Below are 13905 nucleotides of genomic sequence, written 5' to 3'. Positions count from 1 at the left end.
AGTATGGATGATTCGTCGTTTTCAGAAGTCAAGGGTGCAGTCAGTCACCGGCATAGTATTTTACTCAGAATTCAATCCAAACATTTAATTTATCAAGTCAAGATCACAATCTAATTTAAAATCTTTTGTATACATATCAAGAGTTCTACTGGAAGAAAGTGTATCTTTTAGATCAGACGAGATCGGGTGCATTCAGGGTGGTATGGCCGTAGACGAAAGTGTATCTTTTAAAAAATAGCATAAATTCTACACAGATACTAGACACGATTAAATTATGTCAAAAAAAAACTAGGGCAGTTTTACTAGTGTCATCAGATATTAACTAAGATCAGAATGTTCCTGCATTCAATTACACATTTTATTAACTATTTTATATGAATATTTGCCAGATTACAATGCCATTTCATAGTTAGTATTTATATATTTTACAGTTACATATTATACCGAATGAAGTTTAAAGTCTATAAGTACTGTAACTATTCATGATTAATTAATGTATTTGCCTTGGTGTTGGACTCAAGTGAAACAGTTGAATTTTCTTGATCAACCAAACCCGTGGGGAAAAGCAGAAATACGCGCTTGTGACTCTAATATTCCTCTTTTTGTTATTTTCAGCTGCAGTATTAAAGTATGAGAACAACGTCATGAATATCAGGCAATTCAACTGTTCTCCTCATCCATACTGGCTTCCGAATTTCATGGATGTGTTCACTTGGTCTCTGCCATTTGTTGGGGAGAAAGGTGTGTTGTGGAACCCGGAAGTACTCTTAGTGAAATGGTGGAGGAAGGAGAGGAGATGGGGGCCGTTTGACCGGGAAGCACTTTGACCCCCCCAGCCATCCTCAGCCCGTGTGCCACGGCACGCACGCCGGGTGCCGCGAGGACGTTTAAAACCCGCAGTGCCTGACTGTTTAGTCGGGGGCACGGGCCTCTTTTCTTCATACTGTCAAATAAAATCATGACAGCAGCCAACACAATAATAGCCATCTGGTGCGAGTGAGTCAGAATTATACCTGTTTTTTGTCAAATTGGCAAAAAAATATATTTTTCATGTACCACAGAATTTTAATAGTTTATATTGCCATGAGATGAAAAAGGTTGAAAATCACTAGCCTGCCGAATAAAACTCACAAATTACACCATGAGAGGTATGATTTGAAAGTATCAGTGAATATCCTATTAATAGAATACAGTGAATGAATTAAGGAGCAATAAAAAAAATATGGAATATTAGGAGAATTAATATAATCACAGAATAATACAACTCAGAAATAATAGAGACATAGTTTTAACTGGCTTTAACTCATAATGACAGCCTTTTAGAAAATCTCTTTTTATTGTGATTAAAAAATGCTACTTTATTTTGCAAACTACTCATCAAATTAAAAGATTGAGATAGCAGTGCTCTCCTCACATCTCCATGTTAGGAGTAACCATTGTATAACAGTGATTAATGCCTAAAGTATTTTGAAGGACTACATGTACAACGACAGAATAGTTTATTAAAAACATTGTGGCCATGAATGTGTTATGAGACAAACTTACAGTTAAAAAGTTGTCTATTAACTTGCCCCAGTGTTCCAGAAGAATTGGCCTGCCTGCCTGCCTTCCTTCCCCTTTATTTTGTGTGTGTTCATATTTGGACCTAAATGTCGCCAAAAGTTTGAGAAAGGGCCTGCAGACAGCAGGCTTGTGCTTTTGCTTCAGGAGGCCTTATGATGATAGACAACTGGTCCTCGTGCATCTTCACACGTAAGGTGTGGGAAGGTGACCAGCATTGTGATAAAGACCTGCGTTTGCAGGTTTCAGAAAAATGATGTCCTTTGAGAGGGTTACAGAGAAAAATTACACATATTTCTGAAATATTTGTTTTTTTTATATTAATACATGCAATATTTATTTTCCTACAGTATTTGGGGTTTTTTCTTTAAATGAATTTCTTTAAAATGACCAGGGAGTTATGAATTGTCAGCAAAGAAGTCTTTCCTTTGTGCACCAAAATATATCTAAAGTGAATTGTAATAGTCCCTGGTAAACGTCTCCGGTTCTATAAAGTGTCACCATTCTGTGGTACTGACCAGATCACAGACACTAGTGATCACAAATCACAGACACTAGTGTCCCCTCTGGGGACAGAGGCAGTGCAGATCTGACAATGGGCACCCTTTGAATTGGGTTGTTCCCATTAGTTATGCAGAGTTTGAACATCTATGATAAAAGAACATAGTAATATAATTGTGCACATAATTCACTTTTGATAATTAAACTGAAGCTCTGGATTAATGTTGGCTCCACTAAAGTTTTGCTCTTTATAATATATCTTCAATTCTAGAAGACCGTTGACTTTAAAAAGTAGCTCTGGGAGAAATAGTGGACAAGCACTCTTCACTCTCATGGCAGAACCCAACCCGACTTCTAAAAGGGTTCAATGTAGACAGCATGCACATTAGTGTAAACGTGACACAGGACTGGTTTGTGTGTGCAACACTCTTACCTAATCTGCTGGCTCAACTAAATTTCTGATTAGACTTGCCCAACCTTTATTTTTAATGTATTTTTATAATAAAATAGGAGAATACCTACATTAAAATATTCAGTTTTTTAATTAATATTCTCAAAATGACTTTCAACTATACTAATGAATCAAAAAAATTGTTAGACACAGATCACATGCCTGTCACTGTGCTGGGTTCTCTAGAGAATTAAAAGAATAAAAAATAAATTTAAAAAGAGATCTCGCATGTACTTAGACACTGCTGAACAGAAGTCTCTCATATGATCTAAATCTAGATCTCACTGTTCAGATAAATATTCAGCACTGGCTGATGTGGCTCAGTAGATTGAGCGCCAGCCTGGGAACCAAAGGGCTGCCAGTTTGATTCCCGGCCAGAGCACATGGCTAGGTTGCCGGCGAGGTCCCCAGTGGGAGGTGCACAAGAGGCAATCACGCATTGAAGTTTCTCTCCCTCTTTCTCCATTCCCCTCATTAAAGTAAATAAATAAAATCTTTAAAACAACAAAAATATTTGTTAAAAAGAGAAAAGATTCAAAAGTACCCTCCTTCATAGATTTATAGTATATTAATTTTCTCCATAGATTCACATCCATACATATTCACATCCACATATGTATCTATTGTCTATTGACCTAGTAGCACATAAATCTTACCATTAGATTTTGTACACATGAGCTAGTAATTTTATAAACATAGAGTCTATATAGAATCATAAAGCCTCTTAATGTTTATGATCTAGATTTTTATAGATCCTGCTTTGCAGGAGATTCTATACACAAACCAGGTAAGAAATGTTATTGCTAAGCTTGCTCATTAAAAATTCCAGAGTAATAATTAAGATTATAATAGAAAATCTGGACTTTTTTGTTTTGTTTTTTCTCTTTAGTGACTGAGATGCTGGTAAATGTTCTTAACATCTGCTCAGACGATGAATTGGGGTCAGAAGAAGATGGATTTGATGGTAAGAGGCTTGAACCTGTGTGCAAATAGGGCAGATGAATTACATGGTGTCTCATAGCTAAACCTATCAATGAATTTGTAAGATTTGGATTTTTTAATCATGTGATAGAGATGAAAGATTATAATTTCTGTTTGCTTTGAAAAAATATAAGAAACAAAAACCATGAGAAATTTTTCATTACCCTGAAAACATTAAGTAGTGAACTATTTTAATAACCATTTTTCAATATCTCACATTACTAAGTAACTTTTTGGACTCTGACTTAAGAAAATGTAATCTTTTATTTTTTAATAGATGTTACCATTTACTGAATAACTTTTAATTAAATGGGCCCTTTAAGTGAGGTTGCTCCTGTCAGTCACTCAAATTTTGATGTCTATGATGAAAGAAGATATTTACCTTGATATGTTGGTGTTTATGTCAATCCCAGTATTTTCTATGTCTCTAATAAGTAATGAATATGCTATTAGGTTTTTCAAATTATTGTTTTTTTAAGATGCTGTTCATATTCAGTTACTATTGAAAAGTACACTTGCTCTGTAAAAGATAAAGGTTAATGGGGTTAAAGATGAAGAGAAAAATTACTCTGGTCCTTATAAAGGCACCTAGAAATGAATGGAAAGTAGCAGAAATGTAGTTAGAAGAGGAAAGTTGTAAGGGCACACTTTGTTTCCGTAGACATTTAGTGAGCACCTGTCCTGTGTGGTACACTCGGGATTCCGAGGTTCCTGTGACCCAATGAAATTGCAGTCTGGTTAGAGAGACTAATACACAAACAGCTGATATCAACAAAATGAGACAACTTGTAAAATGAAGGGTGATGGTAGCAGGGGAAACAGATACTGTAGCAAGTTTAAATTGATAAAAATCTTTACCTTTAAAAATTGTACTTAAGTAAAAAGAGAAGAGATAGTGGCCCTTTTTGAAAGTTGTACCTGAACAGCATGATTTAATATCCACTTGGGTTTAATGCAGGTCACATCTCTAAGTGCAAAATTCCTAATGCTGCAGGCAAAAGTAAAATCAAAGCATTTACTCACTTATATAAATTTAGTCTATATACTTAGGTAAATTTAAAGTAGTACAGTTATCCTTAACATCTCATAATTTTACTCCTATAACTTTTCTGTCCCCATGTACTGTTCTCTAGTCATATATCACATTGCAAGGGGGTGTACGACGTAAGGAAGGAGAGAGAATGAAAATATATTTATGTGCATATATATTTATATATATACACACACATACACTTTTACTAGGTTAGAATTATGTAATAAAAACTTAAATAAATATATTATCTATTTTGGAGTATTTAGGAGATCAGTGGATATTTTGTGCTTTACCAGATTCTAGACGTTCCGTATGTTACAGCCACAGTTTGTTACTCTCAACTTTTCCATGGACACCGATGTCATTCAACAGATAAGATAATGTTTTCATGATGGCAGAAACTTGTTTCTTAAAGGAAGGCTACCAACCGGATGAAATCTAAATCAACAAATATGTTTCAATGTGTGCCTTTCCCTATCTTTCTTTTATTCCTCAAAAGAAAGTTCAGTTAGCATTAATGCAGTGATACTCCTGTGTTAACAAAGTAGACCTGCATAGGTTTGTAATTATACATTAATCCACGTGCTCAGTAAATAGATACTGAACACTGACTATGTGCCAGGTGTTGTAGCCAAAAGTGCCTGCACATTTCAACAGTACAGGTGTTCGTACACAGTTCAATATTACCAAGACTCATTGTTCACTTCATTTAGAGTGAGTTGTTATTACCCACTTTCTCAGCCACTTACATGAAAATATATGTGTTGTGACTTACTCAGCTTTAAAATAATTAGTTGAATCAGTGTGCTCTGTTCATCAGCACTTGCTTTTTAGCCTGTTATTTCCAATTATAGAAGTGAACATCCTTTTCAAGACATTTGGAAGAATTTTTTTCTTTCTAAGCAGACCACTGAAATCTTACTCTGCCATATTTATTTTTTTTCAATTTTTGACAATATCATATTATTTATATTTTTATTTTTGGTTGTTATACGATTCTTTTTTATTGTACTTGTCCATTACCATTTATCTCCTTTGTACCACTCCACCCCATCCTTGCCTGCAAACTACACTGTGGTCCATGTCCATTAGTGCTTTATCCTTTTTGCTCAATCCACCCACCCCTCATCTCCCCCACCCTTTCTGTAATCCTGTCTCTGCCACATTGAAATCTATGTCAGTCTTGCAAAGAAAAAGCTATGGCCTCTAAATACGATCTTTTAGCTCATATCTCATACATATGCCCTCTTAGGGGAATAAAAAAGAAAACAAAAATATCAACTAAAAGTACATTTAACTTAAGATATATTACATTTCAGAGTACACAGCCAGCAATGTTCTTTAGTACTTTCTTTAATACAACACAAAAGCTATAGAAAGGTGCTTAAAGAACAAGTTGTAAAACTTCCCAGAATTCTTTGGCTCTCTCTGGAACTGCAGTTTGTTGAAGTTTCTTTTCCCTTTTTTGGCGATATTATTTCCAGCCTTAGGATAAAGTTTCCAGTCCTGCTATGCCCCTCCCGCATGCAGTCTGCAACGTCTGCCTCTCTGGGGGCTGGGGCTGCGCTCTGCCAGTCGGGCTCCTGGGCTTATTGGCTACAGAGGTGAAAACAGAAATCAGGACAGCAAAGGGCTTGATTAAAGCTCTTCCTTAAATTGCTTTATACTTACTCTAAGGGCAGCTAGATGAGGGGATCTCTTTGTGAGTCATTTGTCTAGCCCTTTCATGTTTTGTGCATACTCAGGGTCAACTAAAGCGAGGCGTCTTTACACTCCATGACGGTTTTTTATCTTAGTTTGAATTCTTAGTGTCTATAAAATCTGTAGAAAATAGGGGTTCTTCTGATTTCCTTGAGGAATGAAAGGTATGAGATTAATTTTGCTTCTTTTCCCTAAGGTTCTGTCAGCTCTCTTTTACCATTTAACCATAGGGACAGTAGCTAACATGTGTTAGCTATCATTCTGTCATCTATATGTATTAACATGACTCATTTTACCTTTGGATCAAAAATTTTATAAAAATATAATTATTAACTGTCATCCATATATATATATATACATATATATATAATGAATTTACTAGGAGATTTGTATTATCTCTAATCCTCAAACAACCTATTGATATGGATACTATGATTATCCCTATTTTACTTATGAAGTGGTTAGGACTTGGTGAGGTGAAGTCCAAGGTCACATAGATAGTGAAATAATAGAGCCTGGATTCAAACTGTCTGCCTTATTCTCAGACTCTTGAACTCTTCACCAATTGTGATTACAGTGCTTGAAATCTTTTTCTTTGAAACAGCATGATTCCTTTTTTTAAACAAAACCACATTCATAACTAAACGTATTTTGGTTTGTTCTGTTAGATATACTGTAAGATAAAGAAATAGATATTTCGAATTATCATTTGGCCATGAAAGTCAAGTAAGCTGCAAATGTAACAGATTCTTTCTATTCCTTTAACCATGGTTTGCTCTGAGAAGTTATGTTGCAGGGTGTTAAAAATTTTGGTGTCTGAGCAAAAAGTCCTCTGGCTTTTACCTAGGCTTCTTCTGGGTGGAAATCACGTCATGAATCTCTCCCGCTCAGCGTCTGCTTTACAAAATACAGGGATTTGATAGCCTGTCCAGAAAACATTTGCTGTTTTCAATTGGCCTATGGTTCTTTTATGTCAAAAATAAAATACAAAACTTCTATTATCTTGTAAAGTCTTGAAGCAGTTTAATGCCAATGCATGTCTTTTGAGGATCTAATTTATATGTATTGGGGTGTTTGTTTCCTGTTTCCACTTCTGATTTTGGACGACGATACAGTAATCTGGTTTCAATTTGGGGTTGGTATTCGCCAGAATGTTTAGAGAGGGAAGAAATCCAAGTGTATGTGTCCCATTTGATAGTTGAGTCTCATTAATGAAGAAGACTTATTTCAGACCAAGGATTAGTAAAGGATCCCAAAATGGGGGGGGGGGGTGAGGGGTGGGCAGTGGGAGCTGACAGAAATCAAGCAATTTGCATCACAAAACCTTCTTTAAAATGTGTTATCATACTAAGGAAGTCAGGAGAGCTAATGACAGTTACATGAGTTAGAAATATTTATTTGGAACTTTGGTTTAGGTCCTAAAATCTTAGACTCCAAGGTCGCTTTTTTTGTGTGTGTATACAAATTATGTGTGAGACTGATATGCAAGTCTGGCTAAAGACTTGTGGAGGTGAGACTGAAATCCTTTGGAATAAGAAAGAAAAAATAATAAATACATTTTCAGCCAAGTATAGTTTCAGGCTGTACTGGAAAGACTAATATTAGATTACAATTTATGTCTCTTTCTTTCATCTAAGAGTAAACCACATGGTGAAACTCTCATCCTTCATCCACATTTTTGTCTTATCCTAATGTTAACCACAGGCCAGGCACCAAATACAGGATCAGAGCAGTTTCTTGCATGCCTTTAAGAAACCACCAAAATTGTATACAAGAAAATTATCTCTCATCATCTGCTTTGAATTATTCGATGATTCTTCATGTCTAATATCACAGGTTCCAGAGTATCTCTCCATTTCTTTCTGTCTAGCTTTAAAAAGTTATGCAGAACTTTTAGAGGTTCAAAGTTGGGAATTGGTGGAACACAGCATCTTATTAGTCCTTGAGGCATACTTCTGTAAAGAGGGTTTGGGTATGTCATTTTCTAACAAAAAGGTATTCATGTGCCACGTTGAATGTTCAAGATGAATTTCAGCTTAGAACTCCTGTGCTTTGTGCATGCAGCAGCACACATACCGAGGGCCGTTCACGTAGGGCTCTTGTGGCCTCTGTTATTGCCATTTCTGCGTGAATTATTTCAGCACTCTATATTTCCGGTTCCCATTCTGAAAAAAAAAAGTTGGATGTCCTATAATGACAGTCGGGGAGAAAATAGCAAATTTTAATATAGAGTCTACTGCCACTCTTTTTGGTGTGTTTATATACTTTTATTTTTAAAAGTAAAAATATATAGCCAGTTGGTAAGCAGCGCAGTAACCTAATGAAAGCAGCACTTGAGAAAAAGCAAAAGGTTATTTCTAAGCTTAGAAAAATGTTTGGAAAAAGAACCAAGGATAAGTGGGCTATATTTAGGACCTTAATAAAGTGTCTGAAAGTTGTGGCGATTAGGTCCGAACAGCGATGGTGCTGAGAATAGATTAAGAAGGGAGCTCTCCCAAAGAGCTGTCCCAGGACTTACTGTCAAGTACAGCATCAGTGGGGCTAAAGAAACAGAAGTTGCTTCGGACGGTTCATCCTAGGTGCCTCAGAGAACGAAAACATTTATGGAAAGACTCGTCAGTTTCAGGAGAAAGATGAATTTAGTCACAGATAAGCGTTTGAGTGAAAGTGACATACATAATTCTGGAAATGTCCAGGCAGGAATTGGAAATGGGGAACAAAATCTAGGCCTATGATAGAGGTTTGGAATTAAAAGCTGCAAATGAATCTATTAAGAATAAAGGAGGCCTCCGAAGTTGCTTACGTGGAAAGAAATACCAGAAAATTGAGGACTGATCCTTAAGATTAAGCCTTCTTGATGAAGTTGCAGAAGAAAGATAAACTAAAGAACAATGGCCTGATCAGGGAGAGCCCGGGAAATAGGATCGGTGTAGCAAGTTCAGGAGGCAGCTGTTTGAAAATATATGCGCCAAGTGCAGGGAAAAGACTGAGAGATACAAGTCTGGCATGAAAATGAAAACTAGGCTATAACTTTGGTTGTGAGATATCAGATTATTGAAACGAGGTACATAGCAATATTTATTTCATTTTTATAGTTGTTAAAGAAGAAAATGGAAGTCATTTAAAAAGGCCAAAAAATAAAATCTAGAGCCTTTCAGTTTTACTATTGTATTATAGTTCTATGTAAAACATGTGTGGAATATCTTCCCTGTGTATTCAAAGGCGAACAAACACAAGGTCTCTGCCTTTATTGAGCTGAGAATGTGGTGCAAGAAGGAACCCACTTTAACTCTGCCGGCCTTACAGAGGGTTGGGAGGGTCAGGGAGAGGCCGTGAATTGGCATGAACTATTTTATAACTAAAGGAGGACACACCGAGCACATCATTTTTGTCCTCTTCAACCACCGACAAGGAAAAGAAAAGCGCTTTTATGTGTTTTACTGCTGTGGGAAGCATGCCCGCGCGAGCAATCTAAATAATTTGGCCAGGAAATTATATACAAAGATGGGTATCACTTTACCAGTTTGATGTTGTCTTATCTTTGTATAATAACTGAATTTTTATGATATAATTCAAGAAAGGAAACAGAAGACATTTATAAAAAGATTATTCAGTATTTTGTCAAAGGCCTTGTAATTTGCTCACCAGCTCTTGTTATCTTTCAGTTTCTTGTTGATTTCTTTCCATTATTTCATATTTTAGTGTGTCCTTTAGAAGTTAAATCACTTTTCGACACTGTAAATGCACTGTTTATACTCTGTATTTTTTACAGGACAGATAACTGCTTTTTTTCACCATGGTTATGCCATAAAAAGGAAGCAAATTTCATTCTCCGGTGTATCATTAAAACGGAAACACGCCTAAAATGCACAGGCATTTCCTAGGGAGTAGACTATACATTCCCATCGTATTTATGGCTTTTGATGGTTTGTTTGGAGCCTTGACAAACAAAAAGGTGCCTGGTGTTAGCCGTCATATTGTAATCGGTATCATCAGATCTAGCTTATCACATTTGATGACAATAATTAAAATCCTTTTCGGTTGCCAATTAAAACGATTCAGTAACACAGACATTCAAAGTACTACTTTCTCTTCATATTGTACTGCCATGATTTTGCACAAATGTGTTTTTTTTATTACCTAGCATAATTTTCACATTGCATATAAGTGCAGACTTTGTAGAACAAGCTGAAGGTTAGAAAACAGCTGTATCCCTGTTGCAGCTAGTTGGTTGATAATGGGATAATGTTCACCGTTGGCTAGAGTATTATGCTCACAGTAAAATAATGCTCTGGAAAATACCTCACATTTATATTTCCTGAGACACATGTAATATTTTCACTCAGTTTTAAAAACCATTGATACTTGTAGCACTTGAGCCTTCCATCAACTCATGGTGACATTGGCCAACTTACACTGAACATTAGCTATTGTATATCCGAGCATACACTTCGACTAAATGTATTTATGCAATTTATTTGAGAAGGAAATCTATGTTACATAATATGACAAATAAGCATGCACTCTATAAACCTTAATGTACAAGGTCTGTCCAGATGGTGTCCAGCCATGTAATATGAAAAATACAGAGATTTATTGAAGAAGATACAAGATACAGGAAACATTGTACATAGGGCAGTGAAGCCTCAGTCTCCTTCAAAGTAGGCACCTTGGGACTTCACACAGTTCTCCCAGTCGCCATCAGCTGCCACATCATATTTTCCTGAATCTCATCCATGGTCTGAAATCTCTTCCTTTCAAAGGTGATTTTAGTTTTGGGAAAAGTCAGAAGTTACCAGGTGGCAAATCTGGGCCATAGCGGGGCTGAGTCCCTGACTGATTTGATGTTTCAGCAAAAACACTGCACAAAACAGTGATGGGTAAGCAGGTGCAGTGTCGTGATGAAGCTGCCAGTCACCAGTTGCCCATAGCTGTGACCTTCTGAATCATCTGAATAATATCTGCAGAGGAATGTTCAAGCTTAGTGCACAATTTGATGCAGACTTGTTGCTGTACTCACACAGTCAGTTTGAATGTGATGACCACACAATACACATGCTCACTCAATGGCGTCTACCACCCCCACTGACTAGTACAGTGAAATCATCATTGTTCACACATGTGCATTCTAGGCCCTCTCCTTGGCTGCCAGATTACATCGATGTTGCACAAATTGTTCTCATTATATTAACAGTGGCTGAACTTTTTGGACAGACCTTGTATTCTTTATTTGAAAGGCATTGAAGTACAGAACTTTTTTCTTTAATAAGGGCAGAGATTTTATGGATATATAAGTGTGTGTATCTTAGGAAATCATCACTGCTCACCAACAAGGTCAAGGTTACTGTGAAAAGGCCATCTTTGCTGAGGGAACTGTAGTAGCTAGTGTCAGCTTACCAAAAACCAATGCTATATGAAAAGAAGATATATTTTTCTTGTGTCTTTGGCCGAGCTCTTGTGATTCTTTCTTACACTAATGCATTTTATAGGTCCAGGTTCCCAACCTGAAGGTTGTACTTGTATGAGAATAACTAATAATTGATTAAATAGCTTCAGGCAAATTTAGTGTTATGAGTCCAAACTTTGTAAAGCATCCTTTTTAGTGAAATGGCTTGATCTCTGATATCAGGTTTAAAGGTATACAAAAGTTTAATAAATACTCAGAAAAATCTAAACTTTAAAATATTTTTATGAGGTGATGTATTTTGACTCTTTTAAAAATGTTTTGTTTTTTTATTACTCTTCACTCATGAGAAGCTATAAAACTTTTCTCTTACTTTTTTTCTAGAACTTTATAGAAATTTTGATTCTGTTTGGTCAGCCTGTCTTTTGAGGAAAAAAATGCACATTTTTTTCCTCCAAGCAAAACCAGCATCATTCTGGCTGCTAGCATTCTCCCCTAGTAAGTTAGCCATCACCAGAGTCCAGCCTGTGGCCTGACTGGCACAAAACACAAATTAGGCCCCATTTCAGTCACTTGGTAGTAACGGAAACTACACAATCAATCTCTTAATTTATAGTAAGAAATGTAACTGTTAGCAGAACTGGAATATTCTTTTCTGCACAAGCATTTTCTTGTTCTTAATAATAGCAAACATTTTTGAGTGCTTATCCTGCATCAAAGGTCTGTGCTTTAGCACGTAACACAGTACCTGGCATGTGTGCTTATTGGACATTGAGAATGAATGAACACATGACTTGTTTCATGCTTCTGCCCATGTACGCAGTCACTCAGACAGCTGCCGCAGTCACGAATCCTGGCTCTCGTCACCATGTTCTCACAGGTGTCCGTAGGCAGTTTACCCTTTCTGTCCCTTAGAAGCATCCTGAGTGGTGTTAAAGTCTCTTGACCTTGGAACCGTCCTGCCTCTTAAGTTGCCTGTGCCCTGAACATTGGCCAGAACCTAATGCTCATTTCCCTGTTTTTCCTTCATGGATGGAACTTTGCTGCTCCCCCCACGGACTGACAAACACACAGCTTAGGTTTCAAATGGCGACATGGGACTTTTGAATGGCTTTATTTCTGATAAGTTCCCTACATGCCAGTGTGTCAGCCACCTTCTGCTGTCAGATGAAGGAGTTGCATTAATTATTTAATTCTGATTTTTTTATTGTGCTATTAAATGGCACTCAATTAACTTTGTATCTCGGGTATAATACATGGGACTATCAAACAGTATTCTACTATATAGTCATTCATTTTTCCCTTCAATTTTTATATTTTTAGATATAACATCAAAATATTTTAGTATTTGATCAATTTATAAATACGGGTCTAGACTTAAGTTCTAATCTGAATGCATTTTTCTAGCACTTATCATGCATGTACAATTAGGTACTTAAATAGCCTTGTAACTGTTACAGTCTTATCTCTATCCAGAATAATTCTTTATATATTATACATTCAGGTATTATGATTGTTTCTCATTTAGACAAAAAAATCTACATTATTCACTTCATATTTGTTATGTCATTTCATTTTGCTTTTCTCTTGTCAATTTAGCAAACTGATACATTTTTAGCATGAAAAGAGGTCCATTAAATTAGGATTTGACATGCTACTCATTTCTTCTTTGGTGAATATAATAAACTGAAAAAGCCTATGTAAGGCATAGGCTGACATTGTGATAATTTTTTGAGAAATCAACAGAAGCTTCCTATCTACGTTAAAGTCTTTAATTTCCACCCAACTTAGAATTGTGCTTATAGCCAATTCCTGTGACTCGACTGAGAAGTCATTAACGGATAGAACAGTGTCTCAAAGAACAAAAGTCCATGGAATCAGTTAGAACTTGTAAACAAAAGTAACTTTTAACTAAAAAGAAATATAGTCAAATAAGGACTGATATTTAACATTTGTAAGTAGTCTCTGTATTTTTGAGACTTCCTATTCCAAAGAACTCGGTAATGTTTTATAACAAGAGAAGTGGGGAAAAACATAGTATAGGCTATACTAGCCTTCCTTAAAGTCCATTACTCAAGAGAGACATATATATGTATGTGGTCAGGGAAAGAAAAGACAAAAAAGATAAGGTTTAGGGATTATATAGCACATGGTTTGTCCCTGTAATTTTATAGGGGCCAGTTTGGAATACACATTCTCAAATATGCTTATGTATTTTGAAGGATCTTCTGTTGCTTTCAAAATGGGATATAAGACAGAATAGCCTTATGCCAA

The 13905-nt window shown here is 36.1% G+C and overlaps 1 protein-coding gene across 2 annotated transcripts in view; it reads left to right on the top strand.

Moving 5' to 3' along the window:
- Window positions 1–13905, top strand: part of PPP3CA (protein phosphatase 3 catalytic subunit alpha) — a 306638-nt gene that overhangs the window by 267574 nt on the left and 25159 nt on the right. For both annotated transcript variants that reach the window (XM_037036241.1, XM_037036242.1), the window contains exons 9-10: window positions 616–741; window positions 3402–3476. In XM_037036241.1, the coding sequence (XP_036892136.1) occupies window positions 616–741; window positions 3402–3476 (201 nt within the window). The remainder of the gene's footprint in view (window positions 1–615; window positions 742–3401; window positions 3477–13905) is intronic.

This window comes from Sturnira hondurensis, unplaced genomic scaffold (assembly GCF_014824575.4).
Source record: "Sturnira hondurensis isolate 20B ecotype Veracruz unplaced genomic scaffold, ASM1482457v3 Scaffold0022707, whole genome shotgun sequence".
Lineage (NCBI taxonomy): Eukaryota > Metazoa > Chordata > Mammalia > Chiroptera > Phyllostomidae > Sturnira > Sturnira hondurensis.
Note: the sequence above shows the minus strand (reverse complement) of the source record. Positions and strands in the feature narration are given on the sequence as shown.